Source organism: Malaya genurostris, chromosome 2 (genome assembly GCF_030247185.1).
Source record: "Malaya genurostris strain Urasoe2022 chromosome 2, Malgen_1.1, whole genome shotgun sequence".
Classification (NCBI taxonomy): Eukaryota; Metazoa; Arthropoda; class Insecta; order Diptera; family Culicidae; genus Malaya; species Malaya genurostris.
Window position 1 is genome coordinate 232008785 of NC_080571.1, and position 15564 is coordinate 232024348.

At 39.7% G+C, this 15564-nt stretch overlaps 2 protein-coding genes across 2 annotated transcripts; one reads left to right on the top strand and one right to left on the bottom strand.

Annotated features, from left to right (window-relative positions):
- Window positions 1-258: 258 nt before the first annotated feature.
- LOC131429147 (uncharacterized) lies at window positions 259-6731 on the top strand. Its single transcript, XM_058593195.1, has 2 exons — window positions 259-486; window positions 540-6731. Exon 2 carries the CDS (start codon window positions 687-689, stop codon window positions 6729-6731), a length of 6045 nt encoding a protein of 2014 aa, XP_058449178.1. The 5' UTR covers window positions 259-486; window positions 540-686.
- Window positions 6732-11728: 4997 nt separating this feature from the next.
- On the bottom strand, window positions 11729-12767 carry LOC131428092 (2-oxo-4-hydroxy-4-carboxy-5-ureidoimidazoline decarboxylase-like). The gene is made up of 3 exons (XM_058591754.1): window positions 12484-12767; window positions 12088-12426; window positions 11729-12025 (listed from the first exon to the last, which is right to left on the bottom strand). Coding segments are annotated over exons 1-3 (525 nt in total). The 5' UTR covers window positions 12486-12767; the 3' UTR covers window positions 11729-11841.
- Window positions 12768-15564: the final 2797 nt, after the last annotated feature.

Sequence of the window (15564 nt, forward strand, 5' to 3'; positions counted from 1 at the left end):
TTGAAATTAAAGGTTTAAATAACTACTTGGGTGGAATAAACGGCCGAACCAATTATTTCAGAGCGGTGTCAACAAGTAAAGTTAATATTAACAATCTGTAGGTCATTCTGGAAGCAAAACACTTAGATTTTTTCTTAAGCGGAATATTTAAAATATTGGTTGAAATTCTAATTGATAGAAATCAACGTTTTTTCCCTATTTACAACAGAATATTCTTTGATTATTCGAATTTCAACTACAAATGTAGGGGCCAACGACGCCACTGTATCGTAGATCTGACATCACTCCCAACTGCCTGCTTATGCCATAGATCTGACATCACTTCCAACTACCGGTTCCCTTTTTTCACTGTATTCATTGTAAACGATCATAACCCTTATCGCACACAAGTGATAGAAAATCACATATTAGATTGTTAAACAAACGAATTGTTTTAATCGAATTTCTTATTTGTTGGGTCAGGTGAACCTAGTAGGAATACTAAATGTAAGTTAAATTTGTAATCAAACTTGTTTAAACTGAATATACTCGCATTACAGCTTTGAAGCTACAGTCATCAAAATCGACTTGGCTAACGAGAATTCCGAAAGATCCCAACAAACTTCAAAGATTTATTGATCGGATTCAATTCAGAGGTTCTATTCGACGTTTAAAATGCCGGAATCGAGCCGATTCGACTGTACGATATGTCAGTTGCCGAACAACATCGACGACATGGTCGAATGCGATGGTTGTCAAAACTGTGGTTTCACTTTGGATGTGTAGATTTCGATGAGAGCAAAAGGCAAGAGGATTGGAAGTGTTCCTCGTGTGTTACAAAATCCACAGGAGACGACGAGAACAATCTACAACCGCCTTCCACACTACCAAATTCCGATAATCGGGAGGCAACTCTTGCTGATTCACGTGCTGCTCAGATTAAACTTAACCTCAATCGTTTAGAGGAGGAAAGAGCGTTAATGCAGAAGGAAATCGAACTGAATCTCTCAACTCAACTTGAAAGGCAAAAGTTACAGTTGGAGAAGGAGGCTAGTAGAGCAAAATATGATATTCTACGTGCACATTGGAGCGGAATAGCCGTTAGAGATGGAGTTTCAGAGGATAGTTCCGGACGAGTAGGAGAGTGGTCCCAGATGTTGAATCAGGTTGTGGCTAGATCGAGCCAGGAAGTTGGTGTCTCGACAGTCGTCACTACGGTTCATCAAGCGTGTTTACCACCACTATCTGCGTCACAACCGCCTTTGAATACATTACCGTACTCTTCTCAATCGCGTTGTGCGACCTTGCCATCAGGGCCCACACAAGGTCAGTCCAACCAGCCAGCAGTGCATTCATCACCACACCCCTTCAACTCTAGTGAGACATCGGCAGCGCCTGGTTCGTCGGTAACAAATGGATATGCTACAACAACGGCAATGAGGCAGCCAGTCTACCCGGGTTATACAAACAACTTCTCGCCTGATTTTCTACCGTTTAGCGGCATAAGTCAACCAGGGTCATCGACACCAATAACAGCGGGCACATCTGGTCATCCAGTTGCAGACGTCACAAACCTCACTCAGTCGATGCCACCTATTATAAATTCCGTTAGACAACAAATGGTACAATACCTACCAAACCAGGTAAATAGTAGCATAGGAAATCAGTTTTCGGTAGGACTTTTTCCCTCGTTACAACACTATCACTATAATAAAGCAAACAATCCAAATATCCAAGTAAATGTTACTGCGCCTCAAGGCTCCATCCCCTTCCCACAAAGTGTTTATTCTCAAGTACCATCAGTGCTACCACCGACTGTGCCGGTCTGTGAGGGCGATAGTCCGACAGCACGTCAGCTGGCGGCGAGACACGTAATGTCAAAGGATTTGCCTACATTCAGCGGGCGGTCAGAAGAGTGGCCGTTGTTTTTAAGTGCCTACACAACATCAACAGAGGCGTGTGGTTACAATAACGTAGAGAACCTAGGACGCCTACAAAGATGCCTTAAGGGAAATGCGTTGGAAGCTGTTCGGAGTCGCTTGTTGTTACCGTCATCAGTACCACATGTGATGCAGACGTTGCAGATTCTATACGGCCGTCCTGAACAAATCATATACGCATTGTTAGCAAAGGTGCGTGAGGTACCCCCTCCGAGGCACGACAATTTGAAGACGTTAGTGAACTTTGGAATGGCTGTGCAGAGTTTCTGCGACCACTTAGAAGCAGCTGGACAAATATCTCACCTGTCAAATCCGGTGTTATTACACGAGCTGGTGGATAAACTGCCAGCGCACCTGAAATTGGATTGGGCTGTGTTTAAGCGACAGTACGTAATCGTTGACTTGCGGTTGTTCGGAAGTTACATGAATAACCTCGTTTCGGCAGCAGCAGACGTAACACTTTCTATAGAATTGTCACCGTCACCGTCTCGCCCGATGAAGAACGATAGAATAAAGGGGTTTCTTAATGCTCATTCGGCAACACCGACAGCGCAACTTGAGAAACAAAGAGAATCTACGGTGAGCTGTCTCGTCTGTAACAAACAGAATCACAAGGTCAAGGAATGTGATACTTTCAAGAGGATGACCACCGATGATCGATGGAAGTCGGTACACACTCTACATCTGTGTCGAGTATGCCTCGGTAGACATGGTAGAAAGCCATGTAGGTCGCAGGCGCGCTGCAATATTGCAGGATGCCAGTTGCGACACAATCCTCTACTCCATGGGGCATTGGTCTCTATTATTGCTGAGCCATCGGATAAAGTTAGACGAGACGCAGATGCTGTAATATCGCTCCATAATGTACAAGGCGCCGTGCTTCTTCGTATTCTTCCTGTGACGCTACACTATCGAGGAAAATCTGTTAATACTCATGCCTTTATAGACGAAGGATCATCTGTTACTCTAGTGGAGAAGAAATTGGCTGACATACTAGAAGCAGAAGGTGTCAAACGATCGCTGTGCCTCTCGTGGACAGAGAATGTTACCCGAGTAGAGGAGGACTCTCAACAAATCACACTGGAGATCTCTAGTGAGGAGAATAGTTATCGGTACAAAATCGATGACGTCAAAACCGTCCGGTCGTTAGCTCTTCCCCAGCAAACGCTGCGATACGACGATCTATCTCTTCGGTATGATCATATACGTAATTTACCGATCAAAAGTTTCGAGAACGTTACTCCTGGTATACTCATTGGTGTAAAGCACGCTCATCTGACTGCGACGACACACGTCCGCGAGGGTCAACAAGGAGAACCCGTTGCAGCAAAAACCCGTTTAGGTTGGGCAGTGTACGGTCCCGTGCTAGGTCGAGCAAAGCCAACCAGTTTTAGTCTTCACATTTGCGATTGTTCGTCGGATAGTACGCTGCATGATTTGGTCAAGCAATATTTCACCATCGAAAGTGTCGGTGTATCAGTCAAACAAGGACCAGATTCGGAAGCAGACAAGCGGGCTAAACTTATGTTGGAAGTAACAACCAAACGTGTGGAAGGCGGCTTCGAAACCGGTTTACTATGGCGCCATGACTATGTCGAATTTCCTGACAACTACAACATGGCAGCACGTAGATTGGAGTGTTTTGAGAGGCGTTTGAAATCAAACCCGAATATAGCAACAAATATTCATCGTCAAATGGAGGAGTATCGATACAAAGGCTACATGCATGAAGCAACGGATGAAGAATTGCAGACTGCTGACCTGCGCAGGGTATGGTACCTACCGATCGGTGTGGTATTGCACCCGAAAAAGCCAAATAAGTTTCGCTTAGTCTGGGACGCGGCTGCCAAAGTGGATGGCGTTTCGCTAAATTCGATGCTGCTCAAAGGACCGGATTTAACGGCATCTCTACCCGTCGTCCTTGCTGGGTTTCGCGAGCGAAAGGTGGCAATTGGAGGAGACATATGTGAAATGTTTCACCAAATAAAAATAAGGAAACAGGATAAGAACTCTCAAAGATTTTTGTGGCGAGACAACCCAGAAAAACAACCACGGGTGTTTATTATGGATGTGGCCACGTTCGGGTCGACATGCTCCCCATGCTCCGCGCAGTTTATAAAAAACCGTAATGCGGAACAATATGCTCAACAGTATCCACGTGCAGCGGATGCCATTCGAAACCGGCACTACGTCGACGACTACCTCGATAGCTTCGACACAGAAGAGGAAGCAATCAAAGTGGCCAAGGAGGTAGCTCTCATACATCGAAGAGGTGGTTTTACTATGCGTAGTTGGTTGTCCAATTCTTCGGAGGTTCTGCGACGGGTCGGGGAATCTACTCTTCAACCCGAGAAGCATATCGATTGGGACAAAAGCAGCTGGATTGAGAGAGTACTTGGTATGTCGTGGGATCCTAAACATGACGTATTCCTATACTCCAGTAGCGTGAATGTGGAAGTTACCACTACCACGAAGAGGGGAATCTTACGGTGTGTGATGAGTCAGTACGATCCCCTTGGATTGCTGTCACACTTTTTGGTTCACGGTCGGATTATTATCCAGGATATATGGCGGTCAAAAACCGGGTGGGATGAGGAGATAAACGGTGACATTTTGAATCGTTGGAGAGCGTGGACGAGCCATTTCAACAATCTTCAGCAAGTACGGATCAACCGCTCGTACTTTCCTGGTACAAAAACGTCAGATTTAGTGAATCTGCAGTTGCATGTATTCGTGGACGCCAGCGAATGCGCATATGCTTGTGTTGCATATTTTCGTGCCGTGGTAGCCGACGAAATCAAAGTGGCGCTGGTATCAGCGAAAGCAAAAGTATCACCCTTAAAGTCGTTATCCATTCCGAGGTTAGAACTCCAAGCCGCTCTACTAGGAGCGAGGTTACTGAAAACCATCATCGAAACACACTCACTACCGGTATCTCAAAAATTCATCTGGACGGATTCCAAAACAGTTCTGGCGTGGATCTTTTCTGATAATCGTTGCTACCGACAATTTGTTGCCTGCAGAGTGGGTGAAATCCTTTCTATAACTGATTCGAGTGAGTGGCGATGGATACCAACCAAGGTCAACGTTGCGGACTTAGCGACAAAATGGGGACGAGGTCCAGAACTTTTCATGAGTAGCAGCTGGTTTGCTGGTCCTGAGTTTCTGAAACACTCCTTTACGCAGTGGCCGAAGATGATCGCCGAACAGTTTTCAACTATCGAGGAACTTCGGCCATGTTATTCTCATTGTGTGAAACCGCTAGATGGATTTATTGCATGGGAACGCTTTTCCAAGTGGGAGCGTCTCCATCGAATGACAGCGTATGTCGGTCGATTCGTGTCGAACAGCAGAAATTTTAGTCGTCTATCGAAAGAAGTAGGTTATCTTACTAGTGACGAGCTGTCAACGGCCGAAAATGTTCTTTGGCGTGTAGTTCAGAGTATGGTTTATCCCGACGAAGTATCCCTACTCAAAAGGTTTCAGGAAACGACAACTGAATGTAAGCTTAAGAGTGCACTGAGCGGTTCTAGTAAACTTTATAACATGTCTCCATTTTTGGATAAACACGGAGTTATCAGAATGGAAGGACGAATTGGAGAGACCGTTTTTATGTCTTACGATGCCAGAAATCCAATTATTCTTCCCAAAGAGCACCGCCTTACCTTTCTTTTGGTTGATTGGTACCACAGAATTTACTTACATGCAAACACCAACACCGTCGTAAACGAAATTAAGCAAAGGTTCAGAATTCCCCAACTACGAGCTCTTGTCCGGCGAGTATCCAAGTCTTGTATGCAATGCAAAGTCAAAAAGGCAAAACCGTTGCCGCCGAAGATGGCTCCTTTACCGAGTGCTAGATTGAGTCCGTATACTCGTCCATTCTCATTCGTCGGCTTAGACTATTTTGGGCCAATAGCTGTTAAGGTCGGTAGAAGTCTAGTGAAACGGTGGATAGCGTTATTCACGTGCTTAACGGTCCGCGCCATTCATCTGGAAGTTGTGCACTCTTTGTCCACAGAGTCTTGCAAGATGGCTATACGGCGCTTCCTTGTCCGTCGTGGATCCCCCCTGGAAATATACAGTGACAATGGCACTAATTTTATAGGCGCTAGTCGCGAACTCCAGGAACAGTTTCAGGTGATGAACCAGACACTAGCCGAGCTGTTTACCAATATCAATACAAAGTGGTTCTTCAATCCCTCATCAACCCCACACATGGGTGGATCGTGGGAGAGACTCGTTCGCTCAGTCAAAACGGCATTCGCGACTATGTGTACAACGAAACATCCAAACGAGGAAACTCTTGCTACAATATTGGTTGAGGCTGAAGGAATAGTTAACTCCAGGCCGCTGACATTTGTTCCTCTTGACGCGGATGACCAGGAAGCTCTTACTCCGAATCATTTTCTGCTGTCAAGCTCAAGCGGGGTGATTCAAAAGCAGCAAAATACTATCGAACCAAAGGAAGCGCTGAAGACTAACTGGAAGCTCGCTAGACATTTGGTGGATCAGTTCTGGCACCGTTGGGTGAAGGAATACCTCCCTACCATCACTAAGCGCACGAAGTGGTTTGATAATACTAAACCACTGGAGCCAGGCGATTTGGTCGTAGTCGTAGACGAGACTGTCCGAAATGGGTGGATACGTGGACGCGTTCTTTCGGTTGTTAGAAGCAAAGATGGTCAAGTTCGCCAAGCTTTGGTGAAGATTGCCGTATTAGAAGTCAACAAAGATGATAATGCCTGTTCCACTGCGGAACAGAATTATGGGTCGGGGGATGTAGGGGCCAACGACGCCACTGTATCGTAGATCTGACATCACTCCCAACTGCCTGCTTATGCCATAGATCTGACATCACTTCCAACTACCGGTTCCCTTTTTTCACTGTATTCATTGTAAACGATCATAACCCTTATCGCACACAAGTGATAGAAAATCACATATTAGATTGTTAAACAAAAGAATTGTTTTAATCGAATTTCTTATTTGTTGGGTCAGGTGAACCTAGTAGGAATACTAAATGTAAGTTAAATTTGTAATCAAACTTGTTTAAACTGAATATACTCGCATTACAGCTTTGAAGCTACAGTCATCAAAATCGACTTGGCTAACGAGAATTCCGAAAGATCCCAACAACAAATAAATAAAAAATCACTGGAGAATAAACATTCCTATGTATTTTGACAGCTTCATTCGAATATATTACCGTTTGTACAACAGCACCTTTTACATGTCGAACTGTCGTTAGAAGGCCAATTGGCACATTGTCGCAAAGCTGATTTACCGGTAGCGACACCTGCCAATGAAAAATGGAACCAAGAAAAGGAGGATTCTTTCGGAAATTTTCATATCGGCAGTCACTACTGCAACATTTTTATCGTTTATTCAAGAATACAAATAGATATCAGCAATAAAAGTACACTCGGAGTAGAAGAAAATCGATTTCAAAGTGCTTACTACTACTTTTTTAGTGTAAACTACGATTAAACATGGAAATTCTTGAGAAATGTGGGAAATCGGGTAAGGTTAGGTTTTTTCGGATCAACATTTTTTTAAACAGAAACCAGTGTAATGTTGATTTCTCGAGTACTAGAATGTATAGCGATCGAGTATTAATTATTTTGGATACTTTATTTATTTCCAGGCATTTGAAAAATGGTATCAAACCAAGTTTTATGTTTTATTCTGAATAAACGGTTTATTTCGCACAATGAACTAAGATCAACATTACCACCTCAGAGTAAAAACTTTTTCTTCAACTTCTACTATGATTTTTCAAATGAATATGCCCGTTTTCAAAAGAAATCGTTGAAAAGGCGGAGTAATTGGAAATTTTCCTACCGATTTGACAGCTCTTGCTGAAAGTATCATCTCTAAACAAGCATCGCCTCTACATTTCAGTTTTGCGACAATATGCCAATTGGCACATTATCGCAAAGCTGATTTACCAGTAGCGACACTTGCCAATGAAAAATGGAACCAAGAAAAGGAGGATTCTTTCGGAAATTTTCATATCGGCAGTAGTGATTTGCAACATTTTTATCGTTTATTCAAGAGTACAAATAGATATCAGCAATAAAAGTACTCTCGGAGTAGAAGAAAATCGATTTCAAAGTGATTACTACTACTTTTTTTTAGTGTAAACTACGATTAAACATGGAAAATCTTCAGAAATGTGTGAAATTGGGTAAGGTTAGGTTTTTTCGGATCAACATTTTTTTAAAGAAACACCAGTGTAACGTTGATTTCTCAAGTACTAGAATGTATAGCGATCGAGTACTATTTATTTTGGATTCTTTATTTGTTTTCAGGCATTTGAAAAATGGTATCAAACCAAGTTTACTGCTCTATTCTGAATAAACGGTAGATTTTGCATAATGAACTAAGATCAACATTACCACCTCAGATTAAAAACGTTTTCTGCAACTTTTACTATGATTTTTCAGATGAATTTGCCCATTTTCAAATAAATCGTTGAAAAAGTGGAGTAATTAGAAATTTTCCTACCGATTTGACAGCTTTTGCTGAAAGTATCATCTCTAAACAAGCAGTGCCTCTATATTTCAGTTTTGAGACAATATGCCAATTGCGAAAAGATTTATGAGTACACTGATAAAAATCTACACGTTATACAGAAGTCTTTTACACTTAATTTTGCCGCATATGACTCGACACTTAAATTCCAAGTGCAAATCACTTCAAATTAAATTTAAATGAAATCATATTGAAATCTATAGTTATAAAACTTGAATTTTATCAACGAAACTGTAGATATATTTCAAATGTATTAAACCTCATATTCAATTGACCAGTCACTTACAAATTAAAAGTTGGACAAATACCTATAAAAATACTTTGGTTTGAACAGATTCCACACTTAGTTCTCATGTTAATGACATTTTTATATTGAATGAATGAGATTTTGTCATTGAAATGTCATCAGGTGAATAATAAGCTAATAATAATTTGATAAATATGTTCTATTCTATGAGATACATATTTCGTACATTTAATGTGAATATTTTATTTTTCGTTTGCGTCGTGCTTATCATATACACGAATTGAATGATGTTGTTTGGCCACATTTCCTTTATCTGAAAAATACCAACAAACACATTTTATGAGTCGTACAAAAAAATCAAAAAACTGCATTAGCAAGCAAGTTTATTTTCCTTTGCGTTCTAATGCGATCACAAATATTTATCATTTGTTTCTAAGTAATAACCGATTTTCGATAATTCCACGTTTCATTTCATTTACAAAGAGTTGAGAGGTGATCGTGGAAAATGTTTCGTAATAACTACAAAAATAAGTAAACGGAAGAAACAATCACTTGCTGATACTGCTTTAAAAAATTCCGGGAATTTATTAGAATATACATACGCTTCACAATCTCTAAAAATTTATAGTTAAAATCCAGATCAATTCGGTAGCAATCAGATCACGAATATTCATGCAGCCATTTTATTCAAAACATTTTATACATATGCTTGACACTTAATATTACCGCAATTGTCAGAGAATATAAAGATTATTGAGAATACACATATACATCAAAAGGGTGACACTTTAAACTGGCATGTTTTGATATTGGTTTATGGCATAAAGTTACACACTTTAGTCTTATGTTCAAAGCGTTCGATAACAAGATGTCCACACTTAAGAATCAAACGTGATGACTCTCGCACTTGCTATATGACGATTCACTTTATATTTATGTGCTAAGCTTTTAAAGTACAAATGGGTCGTACTTAATATGTCAGTGCGACTAAAACATGAAATTTATTTAGAGAAACACTTTTTAAAAAAGTGCGGATTTTTAGCAGTGCATGCAGCCATTTTATTCAAAACATTTTATACATATGCTTGACACTTAATATTACCGCAATTGTCAGAGAATATAAAGATTATTGAGAATACACATATACATCAAAAGGGTGACACTTTAAACTGGCATGTTTTGATATTGGTTTATGGCATAAAGTTACACACTTTAGTCTTATGTTCAAAGCGTTCGATAACAAGATGTCCACACTTAAGAATCAAACGTGATGACTCTCGCACTTGCTATATGACGATTCACTTTATATTTATGTGCTAAGCTTTTAAAGTACAAATGGGTCGTACTTAATATGTCAGTGCGACTGAAACATGAAATTTATTTAGAGAAACACTTTTTAAAAAAGTGCGGATTTTTAGCAGTGTAAAATTTAATTAAATTTTAGAAGCTGCTTTAAAATTCCGTACGTATATTATAATCAAAAGTTTTTATTTCATAGCAATACAATCTAAATAAATGCTCAGCTATTATTTTTTACTAAAACATTGTTTTTCAAACAATGAATAAGATATGACTTCAATATTTTCTCCTTAAAACGTTGTAGGGGGAGGGGGTGCAAAAAATTGTGCGCTAGAGTGCCCTTTAGAAAGAAGTGACAAAAAAGCGCTGATAATTCTTGTTTTTGTGTACGAACGCTATTTCTGTGCAAAAGAAGTATCGGCATCGCAGATAGTTTATTGGAAAAATTCCAAGCATCAAAGAAGTGACGAATGCTGAATAATATATAAAGATCGTACTCAAGATCAATTTTATTCGAGTAAATGTATAAAATTTTGGAATTAAACTTCGTGCAAAGTACAAAAAAATGGCAGTCCGGTTAGCAGTATCAACGAAAAATATGCTGAATTTTTCTTGCAATCTAATCATGTTTTCGATGGTCTACATATTTATTACATGGGTAAAATCATGCATTTAATATAAAATAAAGCATGTCTACCCATCGTGTATTCTCATTAAAGTAGCTAATAGGTATGCTGAAATTTAATCCGTACAAACTTAGCACCGACATATATTCGGATGCTCGCCAGAATAAAACAAACAAGCCTTTTACTATGCCTGCTATGCCTTGTAAACGTTTTATTCAAAAAATTAATTTATCATTTGATTGCAAATCACCTTCACATTCTAAAGGAAAGTTGTTGGAAATCGGTTAAACTGTTTCAATATATGTTTCAATGGTTGATTCGCAACATTTAACTGACGAATCGAAACCACTGCATTTCGTCTGTAAGCGAAAATGGGACTTTTCATTCGAACGAATGATGTTTGAATACACGTATCGTTCGAAATTGAACTAGCATACATTATAGCGCTTTGTATATAGTTCATCAAAGGAATTTGAGTAATTTCTTCATGGTTTAACATTTATTTGAAGAAGTTCAGTAATATTTCAATATTCTGTGGCAATGGAGTCGAGTTCGAATACATTCGAGTAAAAACAAGAATAGCTTGTTCGTATTTGTTTGGAAGAATGACGGACGTATACAAGAATGAGGGTGAATATGTGTTTATACGAGCTCAATCCGAGTTGCAAATCTTATTTTTTTGTTGGGACAAATATCACTGAATAATATTAGAAACCGACTTTCGGTGAAACTCTCAATGGGTGATCATGTTGTATTGTGTGAGTGCGCAGAAAATTCGAGTACTTCGCGAGAATGAAAGAATTTTTATACGTACTTTGACGATTCGACGTAGCTACAGGGTGAGATTTTCGCTTGTAGTTTAGGGAAAAGAAATTTCATTGAACTATAAACAAAAATTAACTGACAATATAGCCTAAGTTGCTCTGCTATCAAATCGGTGTCATCTCAAGTGAGCTGACGCTAACCAGAAGAAAGAAGAAGAATATTGGAAACTGATTTTAAATTTTATATATCTAATAGACAATAAATGTGACCAAATCTGAAACCGATGGTGATTTAGACTAAATTAAGAAATCGAATCAGAAAAGATAAAATCTTGGTACTTTTTCGCAGTAAGTTGCGTTGGATGCCCATTTATTTAATTGAATAGTTAAATTTTTGTACAAACGATGCCTTGTCAGATTAATCAATATCATAAATAGTGCTCGCTCGATCATAAATTGTTAACCAACTGTAGGATTCTTAATCTGCAGATCTTTTTCACTTCATTAATTCCGATTTCAAGCTCCATATCTGGACTGTTGTTTATTCTCTCTGTAATGCCTTTAAGTATTGCTTCAAACTTAGATGCTTCACGTACACATATAACGAAAGGAAATCCGAATTTATCTTTATACCTTGAAAATAAAACAGATTATATACGGAAAGTAGCTTAAACAACCTACACATCTATGTGTACCTCTTATTCATAATAGTCAGCTGATTCTGGTCGTCCGGTGATAATTTGTCTAATCCAACGCAACAATGTTCATAGCTGGAATCCGCGGTAAGTTTATTTTCCACGAATAGTTTGCCAGCTAAATCGGGATGAATTCTTAGAATACGCAATTTATTCTCACGGCTTAGTCGATGCAGATAGTTGTCAAAAGTTGTAATCATCGAGTCGAAGCTTTTGAATGGTGTCATAGCGGAGCAAAAAATGGCAGCTTCCGGCCAAGACTCTACGACGTTCTCGAAAACTTTATGGAATTCTGCTGATGTGAGAGCATTCAGCTGTTCTAAAGATAGCTTTGTTTGCCTGGAAGAAGAATTAACTGTTATCAACATGTTATTAAAAAAATCCACATTGACTTACATTTTGATGCGATGGTTTTTAGGTACTCCTTATTCTAGGGAACGACGCAATTCGACTTATCGAAGATCCAATATAACGGAATAACTAAAGTTCAGCGTTCAACCTGACAAGACACACAAGGGACAACAATCACCGACAGCATTAACCTGTTCTCCTGCTTTTTGATCGACGTTCTGCTCTTGACTGACTTTCGTTTGGCTGGTTTGATGTTACTCGGTCATTCAATTTCTCTTTATCAGTTTCTTAATTCGTAAATATTTACTGTTCGTTACTATCATGCTTCGTGTGTAGCCGTTCTACTACTGACATGCGGCTGGCAGAAATGTGCTTTTGTTATTGTTTTGATGTGTTTTTTTTATAGAAATTTATGAAGATTGTATAAGATCCTGTTCGTTAAAAATAAAAATCCATTCGTTATACTGTTCTGGTTTAGCACATACATTCATCAATGATGAAACGGATTTATGAGCTTTGTTTTATTTTTTATGGCTATTTTCTACCATTTCGCATACAAAAAGGCTACTAGTGGTACAATTTGGCCGTGAGTGATATCTAATAGTGGAAAATTCAGGTGAGGCATCATGCACAAATTACGTCACGTTAATTTGCCGAAAACTCAAACTCCTCTCCGATAATCAGTCACTAATTTTGAACTGAAAACATTTCTAAATGAGAGATTGTTTTTTTTTGTTCTGTCATAAAGCCAAATTTATTTGTTTTGCTGTTGTTTTACAAAATTTGTCGATATATTTGCACGGCTTTTGATGCTGGCGAAGTATCTGGACGTCGATGTAGTTGATTCACCAGCTGATAACCTGTTTGTGTAATGATGCCTTTCTCAGGCAGATATATAAAGGGTGATTTTTTTGCTAGTATCTTTTTGGCAACACTGTTTTTGACAGATCAGACGTGTATAGTGTCTTGTGTCATTATCAAACTAGTTCAGTTTAGTCTATAATTCAATCATGAATCGTCGTTTGGTCTACAATTTAATCATGAATGGGCACTGGCTAATATGGAGGAAGATCCACTTTTTTATCGACCAAATGTGTTCAGTTACGAAGCTCAATTCTAGTTGAGTGGATACGTCAACAAGTAAAATTGCCGCATCTGGAGTGAATACCAGACAGAAACATTGCAAGAGTTACCAATCCTAAAAAAGTCACTGTTTGGTGTGGGTTACGGGCCGATTGCATTATTCGGGAAAACCGGCCGATATGTTGGAAAGAGTGTACCAAAATTTGACATTGCGCGTGGGCCATCTAAAGTGCAGCCGCGGCCAACATTTACATGAAATCATCTTCAAACATTTAATTATATTGATCGTTCTATCGATTCGAATGAAGATTACACTATTCTTTGAAAATCCATTCCTATACCTTTTAAAAAATCACCCTTTATATTACTATGAGATTCTACAAAGAATTTGCATTTGGTTTTTGAAAATAGGAAATGAGCAATAGGCGATATTAAAAATTTATGATTTTTGGTACTTTTGCAGGAAAATTTCACAACACAACCAATATTTCGATGGTATCTCAATGTACTTCGCACTGAAATAGTTGGTTAGTTGATGTGGATGATCTACCGGGACGCCCTTCGTCTTTAACCAGTGCCGCGAATAGTAGGACAGAAACCTACGCATACTCACATTCTATTGAATTCGGATCTCCGAATAGAATATTTTCGGGAATGGCAATGCCTCTCTGAGAGCAAATTTTTAGTGGAAGTAAATTTTTATTTATGTTTCTTGTGGAGACGTGAGATTCGATTGTTTTGTTCTGTGTCGTATTTATATGGACTGGTTCACTGACAGTCTTTTCACCATTGTCGGCCTTCTGTGTGTTGAATTGGTGATTATATGGAACTAGTGATCAGGGGAATTGAACCGATTTGATAGAAACGATGTAGTCGGTGAGATTGTTCTGATTTTAATTTAATTGTTGTCCAGCTAACGGTGAAGCACTTCATAGTTAACTGTCCGGAGTTTCACAATCTCCGTGCACAATATAACATAAACACAACGATAAGAAACATCCTTTCGAACGACCCCGTAGCCGAGATAACATTAATCCTCCTCCTCAAAGATGTAAACATCTTCAACTTCATCTAACAATCGAAACAAATCGTCAACACAATTCCTCCCCCCACCCTTTACCTCCCGCCTCAACACACCAGCCTAACAACAAAACAACCAGAAATCCCAACAGATATAACCCCCAAACATTCGACTCTTCTCATCTCATACCACTGTCACCACACATCAAAACAATCATCTACCACCCAACCAAACCTATTCTTACCACCAACGTCTTAACCCACCCCCCCACACAACAGTCTAGCAGAATTACACCTACAAACCCGATACTCATTATTTCGTACATCAACTGCTAAAAACCAAAATCCCCTTTTTACCACCCAACCAAACCCCTCATCACCACCCTAGACGCAAATCCTCCAACAAATCAAAACAAACAATAGTACCCGTTCTTAAAACGGCCGCAGATGCAAACGGATAGCGCCTCAGCAACTCCTAACTTCAGATCGTCCAATAACATCCGCTCGTTCTCCAAGACTAGGCTCCTCCATCTACGATGCAGAACTAACAAGATCTGTACTCAGAATAGCGCACTAACATCTGCCGAATCCCCCTTTTTAATCAACCCCACAAACCCACTAACTGTCAAATCTTTTGCCCTTACTTCTATTTCGTTTCATGTTCAACGACAAAACCAAGAAGCGGCCATCCATCGGGGAGCCAGACCCCTCCGGATATGTTTTCCGCGGCCAGCATAGCATAACAGCTCCGACGTTTGAACGCGAGCCAACAAAAACACCGTTCGACCCAGGTGTGCATACCAGAAACGGCAAACCCAACCCGCCAACCAACCAACGCCAGACGGTATTCCGAAAGTGGCTCTAAAGGCGGCTATAATGACAAAACCGGACATGTTCAGGGAGGTCATACAGGGATGTCTGGATGAGGGTATGTTCCTAGACATTTGGAAAAGGTAGAGGTTGGTACTATTACCGAAACCTGGGAAACCCCCAGGGGACCCATCGGCGTATTTTTTTTTGTCG

Coding starts and splice junctions, on each gene's coding strand:
- LOC131429147 (XM_058593195.1), top strand. CDS start 687: ATGTCAGTTGCCGAACAACATCGACGACATGGTCGAATGCGATGGTTG.
- LOC131428092 (XM_058591754.1), bottom strand. Junction 12,026..12,087: donor CTGACTATTATGAATAAGAG/GTACACATAGAT, acceptor TTTATTTTCAAG/GTATAAAGATAAATTCGGAT.